This window comes from Chinchilla lanigera, unplaced genomic scaffold, assembly GCF_000276665.1.
Source record: "Chinchilla lanigera isolate Chin_1 unplaced genomic scaffold, ChiLan1.0 scaffold00054, whole genome shotgun sequence".
Taxonomy (NCBI): Eukaryota; Metazoa; Chordata; class Mammalia; order Rodentia; family Chinchillidae; genus Chinchilla; species Chinchilla lanigera.
The window spans coordinates 14,323,928-14,349,509 of record NW_004955455.1 but is presented as its reverse complement, the minus strand read 5'-3'; the positions used below and the strand labels follow the sequence as shown (position 1 = coordinate 14,349,509).

At 46.6% G+C, this 25,582-nt stretch overlaps 2 protein-coding genes across 2 annotated transcripts in view; one reads left to right on the top strand and one right to left on the bottom strand.

Annotated features, from left to right (window-relative positions):
* Window positions 1-257: 257 nt before the first annotated feature.
* LOC102024763 (chromosome unknown open reading frame, human C12orf49) lies at window positions 258-17,998 on the bottom strand. The gene is made up of 5 exons (XM_005396552.2): window positions 17,703-17,998; window positions 6,677-6,833; window positions 3,100-3,251; window positions 2,633-2,746; window positions 258-841 (listed from the first exon to the last, which is right to left on the bottom strand). The coding sequence occupies exons 1-5, from the start codon at window positions 17,811-17,813 to the stop codon at window positions 758-760; spliced, it is 618 nt and encodes a 205-aa protein (XP_005396609.1). The 5' UTR covers window positions 17,814-17,998; the 3' UTR covers window positions 258-757.
* A 215-nt stretch (window positions 17,999-18,213) lies between these two features.
* The window catches only part of Rnft2 (ring finger protein, transmembrane 2), a gene marked incomplete in the record, with an annotated part of 74,253 nt that continues 66,884 nt past the window's right edge, over window positions 18,214-25,582 (top strand). Inside the window, 4 exon segments of the mRNA XM_013520450.1 lie at window positions 18,214-18,731; window positions 19,417-19,556; window positions 19,862-20,033; window positions 20,462-20,520. Coding sequence (XP_013375904.1) covers window positions 20,010-20,033; window positions 20,462-20,520 — 83 coding nt within the window.

The following is a 25,582-nucleotide window of genomic DNA, read 5'->3' as shown; positions in this document are numbered from 1 at the left end:
GTGAGCAGATTTCTGAATGGAACAGGGCTCTCACCTGTGGTGCAAGAGTGCCTCCGGACGCCAGGAGAGAAGGGCCTGAGTGCCCTCAGCACCCAGTGCGGTGGCTTCCCCCAGAATGAGAGCACAGCAGTGTCTCTGAGGGTTCAGGTAATCGGACAGATGCCAGCACACGCTTCCTAGGCTACATGCAGGGCCGACTCTTAAAGGTACTGTTAAAGACAACCAAAAACAGCTACCTAGAGAGAATATCCACATCCTAAGCGACAAACCATTTTATCTGGGTGAATGGATGACAGCTCATGAAACTCAGAAACAACAAAAGTAATTTCCTGGAGTATATTCAACTAGAAAGGCAAGCCAGTGTCCTATACCAAACACTGTATTTTTCCCACCATTCCAAAGAAATCCAATAAATAAATGTATCATGAAAGGGCCTGGGTCACAATGGCAGTGGACGCCGGACAGCCCCAAGGTCCCGGTCCCTGCGCAGGGGCCTGGGCCGCGTCCTGCAGCGGCCAGCGTTGCTCCAGCCCAGCCTGCAGCTTCTCTCCCACAGGGCCAGCCCAGGCTCTCGGCTGCCGGACTGAAGAGTTCCACCTGGTACTGCCTCCTGGTGAGCAGAGCCTGGCGACACTACGCGAGGCCGAGGCGAAGGTGTCCTGGTATCCTGGCGCCACCTGGCTCCTCCAGTGGACCGCCTGTGTGCTAGAGTGGGCCCCGGTGAGCGCCTCAGGGCCTCCTGCCCAGCTGTCCGTCGTCACGCAGGGAAGAGCTCGGGTGGGCTCTCTCCGTAGCAGTACTTGGCTATGGGATCCCGGTAGGTGTTCTCATGCTGCACACTCTGTTGACAAAAGGAAGACAGGGTGCGGTGAGGGGGTGGAGCTGCGCACAGCTCCCTCTGCGGGAGCTCGTAGGAGGCCATATGCACTAGAGTTCCAAGCAACATTCCAGAACACAGGATGATGAGCAGAGAGTGCTTAAGCAGGGCACAGAGACGAACACAGTGTCATCACACAACCGTTCTTATGTCCACTAGGGAGCTTTTTAGTACCCTGAGTGTGACCTGGAGGGATGGAGACGATATTTTCTCGAATTATCTGAAACAGATTCAGATCCAGCAGGTGTTTGTAGCTAACCCTGCGCTCCAAAGAAATTGAGTCCCCAGTAAGGCGCCCTGCAGAGACACTAAGGAGACGCACTCTGGACAGCTTCCAGGAGTTTACAGAACTAAGGTTCTGGTGCAGGAGCCAAAGGCCACGAAACCACACAGGCTCCAATTTGGCCCAGCAGACTCCAAGTGTGACTTAGAGCAAACATCCCCAATGGCGAATTTTTCAGCAATTTGTTTTCATACAAGAACTTGAACGTTTGGCTCGCCTGGAGTTCAATAATTAGCCTAAGACCAGTGCTCAGCAACTAAAGTGTAAGCACTCATCCAGCTTAATAGAATACAGCCAAATCGCCTCCTCCCTGGGACACTGTTACCAGATCACCCTGACCGGCAACGGGAAATCTGTACAGTAAAAAAGAAAAGGCAGAGAGCAGAGCAGCTTCACTCAAGACTAGAAATAACTCCTGGATTTTCAGTTAAGGAAAAAAATACTCTGCCTTCCCTAGCATGTCTCTGAGTGAGAGGGGACATGAATCCAAGAGCATCGAGTGTGTAGCCCGCCTCCACGGATCCTTTCAAGCCCAATCAAGTGGAAAGCTCTCCAGGCAAAACAGGCCCGTCAGGAACTCCAAATGCTCTTTGTACCCCTGAAACACCAAGGATGCTGGGTGCTCTGGGAGCAAACCAGAGACATAAGAAGGGGCTGAAAAAAAAAAAAAAAAAAAAAAAGAAGGGGCTGAAAACCCACAGGTGGACCACAGAGATCTGGCAAAGAGTGCCAAAGTTCCAGGGAATGACAAATGAGTCTGTTATCTCAGACAAAGCCAGGAAAATCTTGGCGACATCATGAATAGCGGCCGGAGAAGAGCGCTTGTCTAATAAACACATCTGGTGATTTTCCCAAGAGCTCCGGTGGCCCCCGGCCCAGGCGCTGAGAGCAGTGATGGAAAGGCGCCGGCTCAGACGCTCTCGGCGGCCGCGGCAGGTGCGAGGCGAGACGCCCAAAGAGCACTGTGCCGATGACAGCACGCTAATGCACATCAAGGCTTTGAGTTATTCATGTATTTTTAAACCCACCTGCCTGATCCCCTTGAATCCTAAATTAAACCGCAACTCTGCCTCAGAACGAATTACTGCTCATTCTAAATGAGGGGTTGCTGGAAAGCCTTAGTCAAATTTCAGTTAAGGGCGGGTGAGAGCATCTCTTAGGAGCTGGACTATTAGGACTCTACCCTGACTTGGAAAAATAACTTTATGCTTCCACTTAAGTGCAAACAGGCCCAGCAGACAGGAGAGCTACATGCTGACTGGACCCTGATTTAACATAAATGCTTTACCTTCCCTAACTTGGGCAACTCTCACGCGGCCATCCTAAACACTATTATTACCCCAAACAAAGCACAGCATAGCTGCACTCCAGCCTCTCCTTCGTCCACACTCTACCTGGTGTGCATCTGCTGGTTTCCTCCTGCAGCTGACTCCCACCCGCCACCCCCAGTGACAGCCGACAGAGCTGCTGACCTGGGAGGAGGTCCTGCATTTAGCCAGACACAACTCGAAGTGGTCTTCAACCGCCAGGAAGAGGTTCTGGAAGGCCACGGCTGCCCGGTTGAGGAAGTGCTCCAGGAGAAGTTGCTATGGAAACAAAAGTTAGTACCTGTAATAATTCCATTCCAAGCCAGTGCAAGGTAACCTTGGATCTCTCTCCTCAAATAAAAGAATGCTTACATGGGGGAGGGAAAGAGAGAGTCTGGTCTCTTAGGCACTAGATATCTGATCAGCAAAACGATGGTCCATTCTGTGAAAACCACTCAAGTCACCCGGAACCAGCTCCCTCGTAGACAAAGGCTGCTGCACAGAGCTGCAGCTGCCTCCCGCAAAGTTCCTCTCTGACTTCTCTACTCATTAGAACCTCCCATGCAGAGCCTAAGGCTCACCATCAAATCAAGGCTGGAAGAGAGGGAGGGCTGGAGGAGCTCCCCACGCACCTTGCTGGGCTGCAGGCAGCAGGAGACACAGAACTCGTAGGCACCGCAGCAGCCGTTGGCCAGGCAGCCATCACAGCAGAACTGCTTCGTGCTGGGGACACTGCTGTCACAGCAGCCGCTGGCCAGCAAGTCCTTCCGCTCACAGACATAGCCTGCAAGTCAGAGACCACCCTCAGTAGGAACCAGAGTGCCCCACCACCCTACAGGGGTGCCCAGAAGCAGCAGTAAGGCAGGCACAGGAACCAAGAGAGAAGCTGGCAGGGGGGAACCCCAAGCACCAAGGATTCAGAGCAGCCGTCATGCCGTGGGCTCGCATCCCCGAGTGCCACAGAAACAGGGACCCCTGTATAACGAGGTTCTATGTCGTCATCTTCCTACAGACCCTTCAGTCTGCAGTCCCCTGTTCGACCTCTCACCATGGCAAGCCACTCCCAAGAGTTTGTGCTCTGACCTATGCAGGATGATCTTTTCTCCGGGCCTGAGGACAACGTCACTTATTTAAAAAAAAAAAAAAATGGAAAATAGGAAAAACAAAGGCATTAATTTACAACAGTGAGATCTTTCTAGATTTGAGAAACAAATATCCTTTAAAAATATCTTTTAATGGTGCATGCCTGTAATCTCAGCACTCAAAAGGCTGAAGCAGGGAGGGTCACCATGAGTTTGACACCAGCCTGGCTACATAGTAAGTTCAAGGCCAGCCTGAACTACATAGTGAGACCCAGCTCAAACACCAAAAGCCAAAAGCCAAATCAATCTATCTATCTATCTTTCTGTCTATCTAGAGAGATATATGTAAATGCTTGCTGGTTATTTAGTAATATGGAGGACTTCCCACACAGAAATAGTCAGGTCTAACCTTTTCAGACTTAGCCTGCTAGCAAATGTGTACAGGGCAGGGACTCAATCACCCTCAGCATTAGGCAACATAGTTCTCTACCACCCAAGGAAAAGAAAACCTCCCAGTTCCCTGCACTCCTTAGAGATCCCATCTCTGACATACACATATCCCCTCCAAGCCAGTAAATTCATGCTCTACTTTAGAAAAAGAGTCTCCTTACGGAAGCTAATTTGTAATTCAGAGCTGCTAAGTAGACATTTCTCCACATCCTTCCGGGAGTGGAACAGAAAAATGTAGGAGTAAGTCCACAAGGGCCACCACTTGGACCCTGAGAAACTCCCAGGTGCATGATGGGCCCACAGGTGCGTGCACAGGCCCGCAGGTGTGGAGCAGCTGTTCCCAGCATCGCTCCGCTCCAGATGTCCCAGAGAATGACACTTGGTAAAGTATAAGTTTGTTTTCAGAAACTGTTCTGGAAAACAAAGTGCGCAAAAGCAGGAGGCACCAAGAAAATGATGACGATGGACACAAAGAAAGGGCCTCACCTACCACTGGGGAAGCCGAGGCCTTGACAGGACCAGACCCTCGTTATCCAGGAACTGGTACCTTTCGTTGCATCGTTGTTAACTATGCTATCCCACCCCCTAAATTAAGAGAGGATAACTATAATGTCATAGTAAATGTTTCTGGATTCTTCCCAAGTATTCCTATTCATTTTCTTTACAGGTATCAACAACAAAATTCCAAGAGAGTTGGCCCTTTTCTTAAGTCTGCCCCAAATGATAAAATACATTACAACTTTGTGTGACCTAAACTCCACTTGCTGAAATGATCTCCGTGCCCTGTTCCACAGTATAAATGTCAGTGTCTCAGGCATTCTTTTCCTTCCCAGTGCCAACTGCCAGCATTTGGCCTTGAAACTGCAGGTCCAACTTCTGGGAAAACAAGTTCATCAGTGACAATCACTCGTCTCGCATCCCAAATCTACTCATGCAAATGTTATTTCAACACGCAGTCCTGTGAGATCACACCCTCAAAATGTGTTGCTATTGCCAGGGAAATTAACTTTCAACCTTTGAGAACTTTGTAATTCTAATTGGTTGTCTTATTTAATAATGTGTTAGCCTAGCAATATTCATGATGGCATCTGTTTGCTAAAAGGCATAAATTGTTACAAGTTTTCTTTATTAAACCACTTCTCTGATATTCACAAAGATAAAATAACACTTGGGTTTTCACTGATGGATTAAGTCTTCGAATTTTCCACTCAAGGATCTTGAGTCTTTGTCTCCCCTAAATTAGCTGGAAGAAAAATATTCTTTTGCTAGCTATGATAAAAGAACATGACTTTTTGCTTATAATGCAATGCTAAATATTAAAGTTAAGACACAGATTTCCTGTTTTCTGTCTGTAAGAAACAGGCCCTTGCACCAAGCCACGGCACCTCGTCCTAGTCGCGGGTTTACCCACTAACTACCTGTGCTGTGTTGTGGAAGCTCGCTCTCTTTACTCCGCTCCACTGTATGCTCTTTTTTCCAAGGCGAGCAATTTTCCTCTGAATCCTTTCTTCACATCAAAATAATCTCAACTCCTGCTTGAGGACTTTGAGATCTTTTTGAAAAAGCCTTGTTATTCTGCAGGGGTTGCAATCTTTTCTTTTCATTGTATAGCAGCAACACGCTGTAGCTTTCACATTAAAGACAGCAAGTGTTTGTACAAATTAGCTTCAGCACAAGTGGACGGAGATCTCACTACAGGCTTACCTTAACAATTCCAATACTGTCATGTTCACAATCCATTGGTTCACCCGTTGAAACGGGGTGAAATTTATGCTTATAAACAAATTTTTTAAATTATGTTATTTGCAAACTGCTAGTTGAAAAAGAAAAGGAGATCTGCAAAGCAACCAGGGAACTTTGAACACTAGATATCCTCAGGGAGAAATTGTTACTCTTGACATTGTATTTTGCATTTATGGGTTATAAATAGTCCTTCGCAGTCTTGGACAAATTCCTTAACCTTGTACCTAATCCTTCACCTACAACTGCAGCTCAGGTGTTGCAAAATCAAAGGAGGTGTTCACAGAATGCTTGTAGCCAGTGGCCAGCACTCTGCAGGCTCAGCATGAGGGGAAGGAGTCTCTCTAGGAGAGCCAAGCAACCTCCCAGTGGTAAACGCACTAGCAGGTACGACCTGTCTCACACAGCAATTGCCTTTCTTCCTTTAAGCTTAAAAGAGGTAAGCCTTCCTCTGACATATTCACAGTAAGAACACATTTGAACTTGTCTGCAATTCAGCCGGAATTATCTGGTCAGTCCATGAACCAGTGCATTTCCTGAGTGTCAACACTCTGTGGGTTTTTTTCAGGAGGAAAACTTAGCTCTTAGCCTACAGATTTCAGATCAAGATAAGAAGGAAAGATTGTCCAGATCCAAAGCTAGGATGCTGGGGAGAACAGCAGGACTGCCTACAGACTGATGGGACAATAAAGTGCGAACGCTGGAAGCTGCAGGCAAGAGGAACTGTCAAGAGCTAGAGCCATGAAATCAAGGCACCCTGGTGCTGAAGGGAACCTGGACCAGCGAGTACAGTATGGAAGACAGACACGATGTGGAACCCTTGGAAATGAGCACGAAGGGAAAACACACTGTGGAAGAATCCCTATTAAAACGAAACTCTACGACGGCCCCGGCAGTGTACCATCTCCTGATATGAGAGGAAGGGCAGCCACCTTACCTAGCTCATCTGTGATGAGGTGCTTCCCTTGAATGGAGTTTCGGCACTGATTGCTTGGCCGGCTGCTGTTGCCCAGGTTAAACTGCACCTTCCACGGGATGGGCTGCTCATGGTCTTGAATCTGGAGGAGATTCCGGTCCCTGACTGCCCTCTCCTCCTACAAAGAAACCATAAACGAGAAGGTTAAAGGACTTTTTCTTGAAACCTCATCAATTTTTCATAAAAACTACAGGAAGAGGATAGAAACACTAAAAAGCTTGCACTACAGGAATCCACACTCTCCCGGTATAACCAAAAGTCTGGACCAAGTCATGAAATAAGCCAGTATGAAAAAGTAGTAAGCTAGGCCTATGCTTCAAAACTGGCATATTTACACACACAGCCCAGGATGATGTGCGTATTATAAATGTACACCAAAGTGTTAGCTTTATGAAAAAATTTTGGAGGAAAAAGTTTTGAGGTTTTCTTCCAATGGCAAGTCATTAAAATTTTTTTTTAATGTTAAAACAAATACACTACAGAACAGAATGAAAAACTTGAACATTTTAACAATAGAACTAGCTGGGCGTGGTGGCTCACACCTATAATCCCAGCACTCAGAAGGCTGAGGCAGGAGGATCACTGTGAGTTCGACGTCAGCCTCAGCTACAAAGTGAGTTCAATGCATAGCGAAATCCTGTCTCAAAAAGAAAAATTAAATAAATAAAAAGAAAAAAGAAAATAAAATACAACTATTTTTTGTGACTGTCACCTCCGACTGTAGCCAGGCACAGCTAGAACACGATCCCTTTCATTTGTAGCTGTAGGTACTCTGCTACATGCATACGAGAAAAGTGGATTAAGGGCTGACTTTAGGGGTCAGGTGGAGGTCACCTCTTCTGTGGAAGAATACTAATTATGCCAGCCTTGCGACACGTTTCTCCTCAGAAGCCATCCTGGCCGTGGAGCCCACTGCCAGACGGGCAGAGGGGGAAGAGCTGCCCTGGGACAGAGCTTAGACTCTTTCTCTTCATCTTCAAGGCAGCCCTGAAGTAACAGAGCTTTTGAAACCATCTTTTCTGTACTACTAAAGAAACCAAGGAGGAAGGTGCCCCGGTGCCAGAAAACAAGCCAAGCATGAGACAGCCATCTTCTGGATGCTTCAATTCATTACTGGAAAACAAAACAATTATAAAAGACTCTCCCGGAGGCTTTATGGACACTAAACATTCACCATTCTAATAGAGTTCCGTGGCTTTTGCCGTTAAGAATGATCTGTCATGTGTCACTTTCTAAGCAAAGGGAACTGACTAGCTTATTTACTTTAAAAAAATGGAAAAGATCTTTGTACTTACTAGGGTTTCTTTAGGAAAATAATCTGGGGACAGCTATTAACATTTAAAATATACACACCCATGTACTATTTGGCCCAGCAAACCCTTCCTTGAGGACCATCCATTAGAAAACACCAATGTGTAAGGATGCATAAGGATGCTGACTACAGCACTGTTTCAACAGCAGAAAAAATGAGAAACCTGACAGGGAAATGCCTGAATAAATACTGGTACAGGCCTACCAGTATAAACCAAAGCTAGACTGAAGTGATGATAGCTACCCAGGTCGTTCTTAAATCTAACTTGCACACTATGTTATACACAAAGCTTAAAACAAATTCTAGGTAAGACTTAGAATTGAACCCTGAGCCTACCTACACACCAGGAAAAAAATCTGTGTGGAGGAGACCAGGGAATCAGTATTTCCAAAGTACTCAGATAGGGGCTGGGGATTTAGCTCAGGGGCAAAGCGCCTGCCTGGCAAGCGCAAGGTTGTGAGTTCGGTTCCCGGTACCGGAGAAAAACCAAAAAAAAAACAAACAAACAAAGTACTCAGATAACTTTAACAGATAGACAGGGTTGCAAATGGCTGGATATCTATAACATATTAAGTGAAAAAACAAGAAGCAAAATAATGCACATTTATCACACAGGCTATTATGATACTATGACACAGGACAGGAAGAGCTGTGCCTTGATGAAGGTATAGAAAGATACGGTTACTATCTAGATATAGAGAGACACTTATTACCGAGGGAGGGACATGAGTAACTGAAAATTTTATCTTTGGGGTATTACTTTCAATTTAAAGTACAATTTAAGACATGCTTAGCACTAATAATAGGAGACACTAAGTGAAGAATTTGCAAGTTTGCTCTGCAACTTTTCTGTTAAGATGTAATTATTCCATAAGAAAAGGCTTGTTTTGTTTTTGTTTTTTTTTTACAACAAACAACATGATTCCCAACATTGAAGACAGAGACTACTCACAAGTCCATCACGTCAATAAAACTGTGTTTGTATTTTGCGTAGTAGTTTCTGGCCTCTGACCCTGGTTTGTACTACAAATTAGGATGTTTTGCATTTAACTCCTCTTGACACTAATGGGATAGTAAAGCATTTCCAAATACCTACATTATCTTGATGGTCACATTTTCAAGACTACATAATAATCCATCATGTTGATGTGCCATAATTTAGTGAACACATGCTCCGCAGACCAACATTAGGCCCAGGCTTTTGTTATCATAGACAGCACTGCACCAAAATGTGGTGGTTTAAAAAAAATCCTCTTGAATAATTTGTAGTGGTAAATTCTATATAGTGCCAAATAATGTCCCCAAAATTTTAGCTAGCATTTGAAATACTATCAGCATTTAAACAACAGTGCTCCCAATTTTAACCACAACCCCACCAGCAGTGGATTTTGTTCTTTAGTTTACTAAGTATGTACAAAGTAATCCATCCAGGTGGTCTTAATTTCTATTCTACCCCTCTCTTCTGTTTCTTTAAAACAAAGAAATGGCACTTGCAGGCACAAGACAGTTACACAAAAACAACATCTGTATTCCTCGGTTACTGCCAGAGGAGCTAAGTGCAGGAGTCTTGGGAATCAGGACAAATCACTTAGGTACACACTGCTTAACTACCTGTAAATTCATACCCAGCTGCCCTAGTGGGACCGTATTAGTTAACTGCATAATCAAGCTATGTGCAAGCTAAACTGAGCTGCAAATGCAACCCTGAATAAATTAATAGCCATAAAGACTATTAAGAGGCTGGTCAGAGTACAGTACACTGGCTCTTACAACAAGGTTCAAAGTGCTCTCCCATTACTCCAAAGCTATCCTGTTCTCTCCTTCCTGGAAGAAAACAAGAGTTCATGAACAAGTGCACCTCAGATGGATCCCTGCTGTATAACTATATTCCTGGTAAACAGGAAAGCAATTCTCCTAGCACTTGAACTTGTTTTCAAAAATGAATATTCAAGGCCTTGCCAAAAGGACTGCGAGGAAGGCAGCGATGACATAATGCAATGCCTCCGCTCGCGGCTTCTGTGAAGGCCCAGGCCTGCAGGCTGTGAGGAAGACGTTCTGGAACAGTGCCGAGACAGCTTGCCATGGGCAGGTAGTTTGAGCTTTTCCCAACTGTCCCCCTACCCTACTAGGTCATCTCAACTCTAAGCTTTTCCATGTATTTGTGTATTTCTTTTCATTCAAGATTTACTCAAAGGTAGGAATTTTCACAAAGTGCTAAGGATGCAGAAGCAAAGGTAGTCACGTTATCTGCTCTCCAAGGCTCCAGGAGCTGCAGACGTGACACTGCACACACACATTAGTGCCATCACTGGCTGCAGATGTTATGAGAGATGCCCACACGGGTACTCTGAGCTCTAAAGAAAACTGTGGGAACGACAAGGAGCAAAAATATTCCCAACTTTCTTTAGAAGTGGAAGTGGCTACCGAATGTTTTTATTGTCATTGCATGTCTTTCTGCTTTAGATTTTCAAAAGGCGTATTATTAACTGCTCTGTGTTTTTTAGAGATTACCTTAAGGATCAAATGAGATAAATGCCCCATGTAAACAGTGAAGCACTTAAACATAAGGTATTGCTGCTCTAGAAGATTTGCTTCTCAGGGTCCAGGCTGCAGCCAGTGTAGAGCACCTGTTTAATGTGCCCAAGAAAGAAAACCTTGTTTACACAGGTCAAAAAGAGGAGGGGGCAAAGGCCAGAGGGCATCCAAGTGCCTAATATTTGTGAAATGCAGCTTGATAAAGGAGAAAAAAGACACTAGGAGCTTTTAAAGATGGTGAAAATGCTTATGTGTTCAGCAAAGAAACAGCACGTCTAAATTATCCGAAAGAAAAAAGCGTGGGAAATGACGGAGAAAGTATGCCCACATACTAGCAGTGCTGGTCGGCTGGGCGGTTACAGGTGGTGGCGCCCTTCCTCTGCTCGGGAGGGCGCTTCACAAAGTGGAAGACACGCGGATCTTGGTAAATGCTGAAAACCCAAAACCAAAAGCCAGACTCACAACTCTCTCGTGTGATTTACTTTACTTCAGACAGCGTTTAAGCGGGCACCACTTTACATCTTACTTACGGCCAAAGACAGTAATCTATTTTCAAAGTTACGCCAATAGCCCTGAGACTTGTTGGAGTCACAGGACCTCGAGGACTCTGACGCTCCAACACTGGCTCGCCTCACTCAGGCCAGGGGCCTCAGCCAGGCCCACCCTGCTACTCTGTCACGGCATTCTGCGAGGTTCTGCATCACACATCACTGCTGACCATCTCTCCTCTTCACCCCAGCAAATTACAGGTGCGCAGAGAGCAGAGGCATCACCTGCTGAGCCTGGCTCTCAGCACCGGCAGCGGCACGGGGCCTCCCCTGCACCCTGCGGGTCTGCTACACACTGGTAAAGAAGGTGCACCCACGTCACCTGGCCCACTCGCCACCCAGCTCCCTCCCCTAGCTCGGTCCACACCGACTTCTAACAGCGTAAACTCTAACAATGTAAACTATCCCCCAGAGCATTCATTAACATGGAATCCAAAGAAAAGAGGAATCCAAAGCAGCAGAGGCTAATCGCCTACTCTCCAAGCAGAACGTGCACCTGCTCCCTAGGTTTCATTTCACCTGAGCTGAGGACCACAGGGTGCTTTCAAGCCTTCATGGCCACTTTGCAATGAGCGCAAACACCTCCCCTCCCAGCCTACCCTGCACGCTACCTCTCACCACCCCCACTTTACAGAGGAGGGACTTAGGGCCAGGCTAGTCGATGCAAACTCACCCTAGATGCGGGCTGCAGAGAGGCGGATGACCAAGCCTAACACCCCGCACAGCGCAAGGCAGCAAAGCGAACAGGAAGCGGCACAGGCAGAATGCACAGGACAGTGAGGCTCAAAGGTGTTTGTCCTGGACACTCAATACCCTTGGAGAAGTTACTGAGGACCCTGACACATGCACTTACGTGAGTTATGCCTCCTGGTGTCTACCATGAGGACAACTGAGACATAATTTTTGAAGTATTTTAAATCAAGTAATCATGCATTTAAACATAATGAACTCATACCATGCTAGCCCCTTTTTTGTGGAAAAAATGTTTTTTAAAGAATTTTAGTGAGAAGAGGGGCAATATTTTTAAATTTTTTTTATGGGCAATGTTTTTAAACTTCTGCAAATCTTTGTAACGTCTGGTTTAATGGGAAACAGTTGGATTCTCGTATCTTCCTCTGTACTTAAACTGCAACAATCTGTTGTTTGGGCTGAAGCGCAGGAAGAAAATCTACCTCACACAGATGTGCAGCCAGGAAAGGATGGGGACCCTACCAGCTTTTGCAGGAATTACGGCTGATACCAGGCCATATTTAACGTCAAATACTACACCAAAAAAAATTTTTTTTTGTACTGGGAGTCAAACTCAGGACCTCGCGCTTGCCAGGCAGGTGCTTGTGCCACTGAGCTATATCCTCAGCCCAATATCAAATTTGATACATGTCATTTCTTCCAGGTTCATCGATATGGTGCAACCACTTTGGGAAAAGAGTCATGTAGTCTTCAACAAGTTCAACACAGAGTTACTTCTGATCCTGCAATCCTATTCCAAGATACGTGTCCAAGAGAAATGAAAACACGCCCATACAAAGACCTATGAATGGATGCTTGTCACAGCACGACTTGTAAGAACCAACAGATGGAAAGAAGCCAAATGTCTACTGATAATGATGAGGAAATTTATGATAGATGCTTACAATGGAATATTCAGACATAAAAATGAAGTCTTGATACATGCTCCAATACAGACCAATCCTGAAAACTATGCCAAGTGAAACATGCCAGTCACAAAAGACCACATATTATATGACTCCGTGTATACAAATATCTAGAGTAAGCTAATCTATAGAGACACAAAATAGGTTGATGATTATTTAGAGCTGAGATGGAGGGGTAGAAAAACGATGAAATACTCTACAGTACGACTGTGGTGAATTTACTAAAATGTACACTTTAAATGGGTGAGTTACACAATTATATGAATGCAAATTATATCCTAATATAACTGCGGCCAAAAAACAGTTCAGTACAATGTTGTTTCTAAAACCATGTCAATGAATTTTTCATACTGCTACAATAAAATCCACAAGTCTGTCTTGTTCTTTGAACAGATCTTATGCAGATCTTCCAAATGTTGACACATTTTCATTACATAATATCAAAAAAATCACTCTTGTTAATATCACCAATGATCTAATAGAAGTCTTTCAAATGCTGGGAAGTTATCAAGCTCGGAGTAGCAGACAACACGTTTTCCAAAATTCTAATTTTCACCTCAAAGCTTGAATTTTATCTTTGGCAACAAATGATGTCAGATGTTTCCTGTGCAGGAACAGGCTCATTCGTTTTCATCTACCAGATATCCAAATTTGAGTAACTACGGCCTGTTCTTCCAGGTAAAATGGTGCTCCGTGAAAATAGCAGCGAGCAGCTAGTGTACAGCACTAGCGACTAAGCTGTCAAACGCTCTTCTCCAAGACATCCACCACGTATTAGCGGAACAGTGCTTGGAGTGCCTCTTTCCCATCTCCCTGTACACAGAAGACGGGTGCTCTACGGTCAAGGGCTAGCGAACTTGTCACTTTTACTACAAATGTGCAAGTGCAGAATGCAACAGCTACGAGCATAATCAGACACCACTGACTTGATTCCTGCTAGTTTTACCCACCACTTGTTTTGCAGCATGAGTGAAAGTGTCGACACACATAAAAAAAAAAAAAACCACAAGAAAACAACATGTTAATAGTATTTTGAAAATCATTCTGACCGTCCAGACCTCCTGAAAAGGTATGAGGACCCTCCGGAGTCTGTACACCACACTGGAAACTCACGGGCTAGGTCAGCGGTGGTGAACCTGTGGCCGTGTGCCACAGCGGACCGTCTGTATCACTGAAAGCTCTGAAAGGTGCACCATCACTAGCTAGGTTATTCTAGAAACCAAGTCTCAGTAGCTTAACAGGACAGATGATTTATTACTTGTCCACGTTACAGGTCTAAAGCGGGTGAGCCCAGGGTTCCGCTCACCCTTCTCTCTCAGGCTGCAGGAGCCCGGCTCCCTCTCAACACTAAGGCCGGAGGGGAGCAGGTACTGGCCAAAGCCTAAAAGTCACCTCTTGCCCTGTAGCCAAAGCAGGTCACATGGCCACTCCTACTTCAAAGGAGAGTGGGATCATCCCACCTGCACCCAGGGAGGGTGACCACACGCTGAGAACTTCTCTACTGCTTCCCACAGGAGGCCAGGAAAGGACACAGATGTGAGTGGCCCAGACCACTACACACACCAATGATCTGAAGCCTGCAGTTCGGCTCAAACTCCTGTCACCAGACAGGAATACAGACCTAGTGCGAACACATCTCTTTGTTTTTCAAGAGAAGATAGAAGATTTATTTGAAATCTCATACATTTTTAATCCCATCTCTGAAAATCACTGTGCAAACACTGCAGGCTAGCTGTTTCATCTCTGCCATGATGTTACAAATTACAAACAAGAGCTTTAAAATCAGGAACACCTGCATCAGATTCCAATCTGTACCTTCACAAAGGAATGATATCCGTAACCACAGAATCCCTATAAAGAGCAAAAGAAACACACACACACACACACACACACACACACACACACACACTAATAAAACAGTCCAAAGGATATAAGGCAAAATAGGGAGAACAGTCAAATTGTCACACATCAGTATGTTTAACTTCACCAACAGTCAGGAAAATATAAGGCCAAATAACAACCTATACAAAAACAAATTTCCAAAAAATGAAGAATTAAAACATGAAAAATGAAGTGGACAAAAGATATAAGCTAGTCATTTTTAGAAAAGGCAACCAAAATGGCCCCAAGTATATGAAAATATGTTCCACACAGCAGCACATGACTGTAATCCCAACACTCAGGAGGGTGAGGCAAGAGGCTTAAAAGTTTAAGACCAACCTGTACTACACAGCAAGACCCTACATCAGAAAAACGAAAATTCTACACTTGAACACATCAACTAAAACAAAAGTACCTTCTCCCACACATCAAATTGCAAGAGCAGAAAGGCTGACAACGTTGTTAAAGGTTGGGGAAAGAAGCACACGCTTCCATTTCCGTCAGAAGCAGTACAGTGGCTGTGAGCTGACAGTGTGACCCTACGGTGTGACACCTGAGACCTGTGTTCCCTGGGGAGGAGCCAGGTGGATGAGCACACACTATGTGACCAGCCTGGAGGAAGACACACAGGTTCGCCCCTCTTAGAGAGCTCTGTTTTTAATTCAATGCTTTTGTATGGAATTCAGTCATCTAATCAGGGAAAAGACCTTCCCCAGCAATGGCATACAGTAAAAGATCAGTGCTGTTTATATTTTGGGGAGATTAGATCCAGAGAAATTTACAAAGCAAACATTTTTAACAACAATTCTAGGGGCTTTCACAATCACTAAGCCCCCTCCCAAATAAAATCATAGGCACAGATCATAATTTTTTCTAAGAAGGTGTCATAAAAAATCGGGCCGGGGATGTAGCTCAGCGGCGTAAGTGCTTGCCTGGCAAGCCTGAGGTCATGAGTTTTGATTCCCGGTACCAAAAAAAAGTAATAAAGATGATGACACCATGCTAGAGTACTTAAAATTGGCTGTAGGACAGTCCCAGAGTAGATAGCATCACGCTAAGACTTGAAGAGTTAGCAAGAGCATACCAGACTGAGAGGAAAGGAAAAGTCATCCAGATTAAAAGACTCACTTGTTTGTTCAACCAGTATCTGAGTTCTCATGAAGAGCCTGGCGGTATTCCAGAAGCTGGAGACAAGACACACGCGGTTCTTTTTCTCAAGGAAGTTGACTTCAGAAACAGAGAGTGAGGAGAGACAGATAAACAAGTAAATGAACAAGAAATTTTCACTACCACAAAGAAAATAAAGGAAGTGTATGCTCAGGAAATGAAGTCATGTATGCTAGGCCACTAAGTATGGCCTGAATCACCAGGTAGTCAGTTAGCCAGAACTGAAACACAGGAAAAGATTCAATCACACAGAGATCCTGGAATGGAATCTGGAGTTCTATGTGAGTATAGTAAGAAGCCAAAGAATTGCACATGGGAGAGTCCAGTGACGAGGAGCTTTATAAAGATCGCGGAGGTAGAGAATAGGCAAGAAAGAAAAGGAAGCAGAGACCTGCTGGGCTACTGCAATGGTCCTGGCAAGAGAAGACACTGGCCTGGCCTAGGGTGGCAGCAGTGACAATCGGGATAAATGGACAGATTAGGATACGCTGCAGAGGCAGAGTCAATGTTCTGGATGTAGGGAATGGCAGAAAGAAAAGAATGGCGCATTGGCAGCTTGAGCTACCTGGTGAACTACCCAGTGAGCCACCTGCTGAGACTGGAAAGCCCAGGGAGGAGCGAGCACTAGTAGAGGAGGATCAACAGTTCTGTTTGCTCCAAGCATGAGAAACCTACAACACAATCAAAAAGATACCAAGTGGACAGCAGAACGGTGGGTGCCAGGGGCTGGGGGACAGCGCGGATGGCGAGCTACTGTTTAACGGGTACCGTTTCTGTTTTTACAAGCTTAACAGTTAAGGGGATGAGGGGGAATGGTTGCACAACATTAGAGATATATTTACTATTACTGAATGGTACATTTCACGTAAATTTTAAGAGTATTTAATGCCAGAAATTTAAAGGGGGTAGAAAAAAAAAACAGATGTCAAGTAGGCAATGAATTGGGGGTTTTCTGCACAGGTCCAGGCTGAAGTTATACTCTGGGAAATCAACACTATACCGCTGTTAAACAACAGTGCTAGGATTGTCCGGGTCGCGGGGGCAGATGAAGAGGAAGCCGAATTCTCCCAGGTCACCAGACAGGCAAGAAATGACACGGGACTGTGGGGACATCTGGGAAGACACAGCACACCAAGTCCCTGAGGTCCAGGAAATGACCTGATCACCCCACACATCTTGGCCCACAAAACTCGGAATCCTCTGCCTTCGTGTGTGTCTACCGTAGGAGAAGCGGGTATACAGTTCCCTTTGCTTACCACTTACATATCTTATTTACGAACCTGATCCTTGAGGAGTGCAAAGGAGGAGTGGGGCTCTTAACCCCATCAGGACGACTGCATCGCCACCAAAGCAGACCCTGCCTAGCACATCCTAGGGTATGTTCCCTCGAAAAATCCCACAGCCAGGCATCGGAGAGCATACAATCCCAGTAGTCTGGGAGGCTGAGGCAGGAGAATCCCAAGTGTGAGCCCAACCTCGACAACTTAGCCACTTAAAGACTTAGGAAGACCGTGGCAGGCTCAACACAGGGCCCCCCAAATTAAACGGAGGGCAGGCAGGGCCCCTCGACCTCTCCGGGTGTTCTGGGTGTAAAAGTCTGCCGTGCGGGGGCGCCACCTCTCCCGCGGCCGCCGCAAGGAAGGACTGAGAAGAGCCACGCCCCCTGCTTGCCTGGACGCGGTGGGGGTAGAGGTGCTAACAAGGAACGACCTCGGCAGAAGTGCCCGTCGCACCGGTTCGAATCCCGGCGCTGCCCGGGCCCTGCAGTCCAAGTGCCCCGGCACCAGCGCGTCTCCCGACCCCGAGAGACGCACGGGCGGCGGGCGGCACAGACCAGGCGCACAGGGAGGGGGACAGGCCCGGCTCGGCGGGCGGCAGCGACCACTGACCTGCTTGAAGGTGCTGCTGAGGAAGTAGACCAGCGACAGCCCGAAGACCAGGGCGAGCACCCACCTCTTGCGCAGAAGCCGGCGCCACAGCATGGCCGCCAGGTTCACCATCCCGGCGAGGACGCGGGGCGCGGCGGCCGGGGCGAGGAGCGGGGAAGACCCGGGGACCCGGTGGCATGGCTCCTACGCGACCGACGTCCCAGTCCCCATCCCCGGCGACGGGCCGGACCTTCTCGGCCGAGCCAGCTCCCGGCAGCCGGCGCGCGTCGCCCCACGTGACCCCGCCCCACGGTCCGCCTCCGCCCGTGCGTCACCGGCGAAACTCTTTGGACACCTCCTCGCCATTGGTCGCTGAGGACTAGCGGAACCCTATTGGCTAAATCCAGGGAAAAGGGGCGGGAAATAGCATGCACGTGGCTGGCCTGGCTGTACACTGGTCCTAGCGCCCCGCCCATTAGATCTGGGTTTAAACCCGGCTAGAGGCCGGAAGCACTCGGAAGTCACGTGCCGTTCAGGTCCCTGCAGTGATTGGTTTAGCCGGACGTGAATGATGCGGCCGTGATTGATGAATTTTTTTCTTTCACCCGGGCCTGGTCTTTGTATACTCCTAGCCTTACAGTGCTAGAGCGTTTTGCACTGTAGTTTGATTGTATGAATGAAAAGCGCGCTGGGGACACTGCACCCTCAGCGTACCTGCTTGCTTCCCACGCCTGCAATGCAGGAGATGCTACTCTGCAGGCTTCTCGGTGCAGACCTTTAATGGCCAGAGGGCCCAGCTGAAAATATCGCAAGCATCGAAAGTCTCGCTGCGGACCTTCACAGGGAGACAGTAGGATGCATTTGGCAGAAGATTGAAAGACTTCTCATCTAGTTATTCAGATGCATCCTGCGTGCGAAAATGTGTTCTAAGATTCACTATTGGAATAGTTTTGTACGGCCTGCTTCCGACGGGGGATATGAGGTCCCTTCCAAAGCGAGCATCTGAAAGTAGAGTCATGGGCCTTTGATGGTGTATCAGACTTGTGGATGGTAACTTTGCGATACTGCATTTTTCCCAAAGATTTGGAATTGATGGGTGATGTTTTGGGAGGAGGGTTATTAAAGCGAGATTGTAAGTTTATAGAATGAACTGTTTATAGAGTGAAGATGGCGGTGGGGACTCTTCTCTTAGCTACTTTTCCAAAAGGGAGAGGTAGCAGCAGCTTTGTTGGGTTGTCTGTCCTTAGAGGGCCTAAGAAGTGGCCCTGATCAGAATTAGCAAGCCACTCAGCAGCCTATTATAGGGCCTGAACTAAAAGTTAGATAACTTTCTGTGGCCCTGGTACAAGGAAGTATTCCAGGAGGCTAAGTTATTCATGGAGAGTGTATGGTCTTTATTTTTTCCCTAGTATGAAAGGTGGGGCAGGGAACAAGAGATCTCGAAAAAAGCAACTGGGAGAACTGTGGTTTTCCTCATTGAATAAATACTTGAAATCTGTCTGTGCCAGGCAGTGTACTATTTGCCGAGGTAGATGGGCAAACTAGATAGACAGGATCTCTGTTTTTGGAGCACTTACATAAGTGGGAGGGCAAATCACAAGTAAATATACATGTAAAATAACTAATAAGTGTTGTGAAGAAAATAAAACAGGCCAGTGTTTCCCAAGAGGGTGGGAAAAGAATGCTTCTGGGAGAAAGCAGCATGTGACCTGAGGTAACTAAGTGTAACATTCAGGAGGAAAAGCATTCCGGAGAGGGAACAGCAAGTACAAAGGTCCTGAGCCAGGGACAAGCCGACATGTTGGAGGAGGAGTCACACCAGTGAGACGAGGGGAGTCATACAAGGAGAGCAGAAGGAAGCAGAGCTGGAAACGGGTGAGGCTGCCTTTAGGCTGTGAACACAGCTTGGACGTTCTGGTTGCAGTGGGAAGCCATTCAGGGATAGAACACATTTTCTATATTACCCAATAAGGACTCACAATTTGACAATAAAACAAAATATGTTAAGATTAAGATCATAGCACCCTTAAGAGTCTCAAAGAGGGAGACTACTCCCCTTTGGGGCTACCCAGAGATCTTGAGCAGATGGAGTCCTCTGCTTATAGTTACCAGTGATATCCCAAGACTGCAGATTTGAAGTATCCCGCGGGCCATTTACCCAAGTGTTCTGTGCCGTGCAGGGCTTGGAGAACTTGTAAGCTCCCTGACCTGGGCATCTCTCTGTGAGGAGGAAGAGGGCAGGCCTGCTGTCTCGGAGATCCTGTGGTCACCTCATCAGGAGTCCTGAGTGCCCACTTCAGGTGTCATCAGGATGGAGTTCTGAAGTCCATGTGGCTCCTTGCGGTGAACCAGGTGAAGTGTCTCCATGAGAATTTGTACTCTAATTAATTAATTAATTTTCTCCAGTACTAGGGATTGAAGCCAGGGCCTCCTGCATGGTAGGCGAACACTCTACCACCGAGCTACGTGCCCACCCCTTTTAATTTTGAGACAAAAATCTCACTAAACTATCCAGGCTGTCCTCAAACTTGCAATCCTCTTGCCTCAGCCTCCTGAGTAGCTGGGATTACAGATGTGTGCCACTGCACCTCACTTGAATTCACACCTTCATTACCACTTTATTAATGTGAGGGGTAGAAGGAAGCTTTGGGTTTGACTACTTTCCCCGCTCCCATGGAACATGTGGGGAGTCTGAAGCAGTATTTGTCTATGGTTACCGTAGCGGCATGACAGGCAGTGTGTCTGTTGGGAGACTTGGCTTAAGCATGTGTTGCTTTCAGGTGTTAAAGAAAATGCAGAGGCGCCACAGCAGCAACACGGACACCATTCCACCTGAAAGGTAGGCATCCCCATTCGTTCCATCTGAGGGCTCAGGACTTTGGGTGGTGAAGGGCAACCAAAACAGGATTGAATAAAACCTGCTTCTTAGAGATAGTCGTTAAGAGTCACAAAGGAGGTCAGATGGGAAACCACTGCACACAGTGCATTAGTCAGCTGTGCATTCCTACAACGAAATATGCAAGGCAGCAAACTTTATAAACAAGTGACCTGGCCTGTGGTTTTGGAGGCTGAGAGTCCAGTTGGCATCATATAGGCACAGTGGCCGCCCCTTGACCCTATCACTTTGTGGAATAAGTAGCAGTGGAAGCTACAGGTGTAGGACCCAAGTGATTACATATGGGAGAGAACTGACCTGAGACAGAGAGAGGGGCTGGGTTCTCACAATCTCATCTGAGGACACACCCCCAAGGTCCTGAGGACCTCCCACTCAGCTCTACCTCTTAAAGGTCCACAGCACCTCCCAGCACCACCACCCAGGACCATGACTTTACACAAGGGCCTTTGGGGAGAGGGTCACTCAAATGACACCTGAGCCTTAGCACACAGTGACAGCCTTGTGTCACTGGCTGCTGTTGCTTTTGTGGTAATTCTCAATCCCTGTGTGATGAGTGATCTACTTGGCTCATTGTATCAATAACTGCACTCTAGGATTTTAACTTATAGGGATGGCTTAGTCTGTGCAGGCTACTGTAAGAAAAATGTAATAGTCTACGCGGCTTAAACAATGAGCATTTATTTCTCACAGTTCTGGAAGCTGGGAAGTCCAAGATCAAGGCATTTGCAGATTCAGTGTCTGGTGAGAGCCGGCTTCCTGGTTGACAGGTGGCCATTCCCTTGCTGTGTCCACATGGTAGAAGAGAAAGGTATCTCTCTGTGCCCTTTTTTTATTAGGGCACGAATCCCATTTCTGAGGCCCTCATCTTCAAGACCTAATCATCCTCAAAAGCTCTCATCTCCCAATACCGTAAAACTAGCAGTTAGGGCTTCAACATATGAATCCGATGGAAAAACAAATATTCCATTCAGAACACTGAGGAAAAACACAGAGGGACTGATGACGTTGATTACATTTCCTTAGAGCAGGGGCACAGCACGCAACACAAGGCCATGTAGGGAAGAACCAGTGTTGGATACGAGGCAAAGTAGAGGGAGGATAGAGCATTGATCATAGTCTTTGCTGGAGAAACCAAGTAAGGGAGGAAAACTGAGTGAGATGCAGCAGTTTGAATAATGGCTCTGGGGAATAAAAGTGATCTCCAGTTGTTTAATATCTAGCCCTGGGTAATTTAGGACAGAAGAGATTGTCTTAGTCACTTTCTCATTGCTGGGACAAAGTACTCAACACCCACAACCTGAAGAAGAAGAGATTTATTTTTGCTCTGTGGTCGACTACCTCCATGGCGGAAACAGCATGGGGGAAGGGTCTAGCAGAGAAAAGCTGCTCACACCATAGCAGTCAGGAAGCAAAGCAGGAAAGGAAGGGCAGGGAAGAAAGATAAACCCTTCCAGATTTCCCCCCAGCAACTCACCATCAGGCCCCAGCTCCCAACCACAAGCCAGCTATAGTTTCCCTTGATGCAGTTACCATCCAAACACATGAAGCTTTGGGAGGACACCCCAGATTGAAACCATAACTTTTATCCCTGACCTCCAGAAGAGTCAGGTGCGTCTTTTTATGCAGAATCCACTTCATCCATCTCTGAGAGTTACCAAAGTTTTAACAGTTCCAGCACTGCTGAAAAGTTCAAATACAAAGTCTCCTGTGAGCCTCAAGGGAAATTTTGAGCTGTGAGCCCATGTAAAAATTAAAAAGTGAGTTAAGCTTTGCTAACATACAGTAATAAAGGATAAACACTCCCATTCCAAAAGGGAGAAACAGGAGAAAAGAAAAGAATTGGACCAAAGAAAAACCAAAACACAGTAGAACAAATATTAAATCCTATAGCTCCGTGTCCAGGACCCAGGGACAAGTTGTGGTGAAATGTCAGTTTCAAAGGGTTTGGGTGGCCCCACCCCCAAGGCATTGCTGGTTGCGGCCCTCATGGCCTCTCTCTTGGGATGGCTTTGTTCACTGCTTGCAGCTTTCCTCAGGACATTTCATGTTTATGGGTTCTCCAACTTTCTGGAGTCTCCACTGCACTTTCAGCTTCACTCTCACAGCTTTATGCACTGCCCTCTCAAATGCACACTGCTTGGCTTCCTGGCCTTCTGAAATCTGGGTGGAAGCCTCTGTGACCCCATAACTCCTGCATTTTGCATGCCTGTAAAGACTGCACCACATAGATGTCATTAAGATCTGCCCTCAGCTTGAATAGTAGCCAGAATCATGGCTACTGCTTGGATAGGCCCTCATTGATCGTAGCTGCAGAGGCCTCAGAGTACAGGGATGGTTGAGTAGTATGAACTGAATCCAGGAAAACCATTTCCCTAGGTGGCTGTTCTCAAGGAGGCTGTCCTCAGGCTCGCCTCTCAAAGCAAAGTTTTTCAGAGGAGTTTATCTTTACCTTTTTATACCCTTGAACCAGTGAAAAGTGGAGTCTGGGATGCCTTCTAAGTATTCTTCATGTTGTCTTGCTGTAAAGTACTTGGCTTCTTTTTAATGCTAGTCTTTTCATCAACCAAGCTCTCTAAGGCCCCAGCGTTACAAGGGCTTTCTTTTTGGTAAAACTCAAAATTTTTTTCATCATTCAGCTGTGCTGTTTGCTCTTTATCCTCCAGGTAGATCTGGTGAAAAGCAGCCAGCAGTACCCATGCAATAGCCTAAATATTTGGCTGCCTTGAAATTTCCTCCATCAGATTAATTAGTCCATCCAATCTCAGTGTCCTACAAAGTCTCAAGACATGGGCAAAACATAGACAAATTTTCTAGCAAAGCATAACACACATGACTTCTAGCCCAACACCTAGTATAATCCTTGATCCCAACTGAAACCTGATTCTGCTCTTTATCATGTGTTTGTCTTTTAGCATTCTGGTCTTCTGAGCTCTGACTAGAGGCTCCCATCAAGTTTGGCTCACAGTATTCTAGAGCTTCTGTAGCCAGCACTTCCAAACCTTTCCACACCCTTCCTGCAGGCTGGTTCCAAAATACTCTGAAACTCATGATCAGATAGTCACAGCAACAGCCCCACTTCTTTGGGACCAAAATCTGTCTAAGTCACTTTCTTATCGCTGGGACAAAATACTCAACTCCCACAATTTAAAAGAGGAGAGATTTATTTGGGCTCACAGTTTTTAGAATATTCAGTCATGGTTGCCTGGCTCCAAGGCAGGAAGAGCATGGGGAAGGGTCTTGCAGAGGAAAACTGTGCATGTCATGGTGACCATAAAGCAGAGTAAAGGGAGGAAGCAGGGAGGGCTCATTCTGGGTCATCCCCTGAGTGATCCACCTCCAACCACGCCCTGCTCTTAACATTATATTCAGTGACTGAACTCACTAGTGGATGAATCTACTGATGAGAACACTTATGATCCAGTCACCTTCCAGAAACTCCATTTCTGAGCATACAAGGTTGGGGGGAGGTAGGCATTCTCAGTATAAACCATAGCAGAGATATTGCCTGCAAGTGTAAGCGTTAGATTAGAGGAGATTGGAAAATGAACCCTGGATTGCAGGAGAGATGTAAACACCTTTGGTCACGTGTTGGACCCTGTGATAAATAGATATCAAATAGACAAATAGAATGTCTAAAGCCAACCCAGTTAAAATTTATGTCTTTAAACTCAAGAGAGTACACCCACGGTGTTCTCAGATTGTGACTGTCTCCAGCCCTAGAGGTGCTCTGCCAGCCTGTGCATCCAAGGAGTAGGCAGCCAAGCCTTTTCTCCCCCCTCCCCCATTCCAGGTTCCCTGCATCCCTGCATCCCTGCATCCCTGCATCCCTGCATCTCTGCATCCCTGCGTCTCAGTACCACTAGTCCAAACCCAGCACTGGGACCAAGTTTGGTATCAAGCTTGCTTGTTCTGCAGGGAAGATCATGGACGATAAACAAGATGAACCTTGGTGGAAATTTCAACCTCCTCCCACCTGCCGTGGTTTGGGTTTCTGTGTCTCCCGGAATTTGTGTTGGAAATATCATTCCAAAGTCATGCACTGATAACATTTGAAGGTGAGGGCTTTGGGGGGTAATGAGATTAGATAAAATCTTCGTGGTGGGGCCCGCTGTGGTGATATTATAAGAAGTGGCTTTATAGAAAGAGGAAGGAGACCCAAGCTAGACACTTGCTGGGACTCACCAGGGGATGCCCCCTGCCATGTTATGATGCAGCACGAGCCCTCACAAGATGCAGTACCATGCCCTTGGACTTCCCAGCCTCCAGAACTGTGAGCCAAATAAACTTTTATTCTTTATAAATTTCCCAGTCTTGGGTATTTTGTCATAGCGCCAGAAAACTCACTTAAGGTACCACTTGGTAGTACCTTTGGCAAGTGATTCCACCCCTAGGTCTCCATAGATAACGGGCGATAAAACTCAGAGCAGCTTAAGAATGAAGGAATGGGTGTGCAGACGCACAGACACAGCATCTGGCTTAGACAGAGTGTGCCTGTGGAAGTTTTCCAGTCTCTGCTCTCATGTGAACCGTGAGAGCTTTGGAAGCAGAAACCACGGCACAAACATAATGGCCACCATGTATAGAGGCTTACTCTGTGCTGCCCACACATGAAACGGATTAGGCCAGGGCTACTGTGCACATTTTACAGAAGAGTAAACTGAGAGTCAGAGAGAGGAAGTCCATTACCTAAAGCCACACATCCAGGAAGTAGCAGAGCTGAGATTTAGGCCTCAATCCATTTCCCCTCGAAGATCTGTGCTTTGAGTCATCAGATTCTGGCTGCCTGGTGTCTGGGTAGATCCACTGCTGCTCCCCGGACTGCCTCGGCTCCAGCCCTTAATCGTTACGTTGGAAGCACAGCCAATGTTTGCCCCAGGGAATATTCTTTCCCTTTTAGGCTGAAATCCTGGCTGGATGCAGGTAGGAGAGAGACCCAGGGAGGCAGGCCAGCTATAAACAGCCCTCGGGGGGTCCCCAGAGCCCCGGGAATACAGAGTGCTGGTTG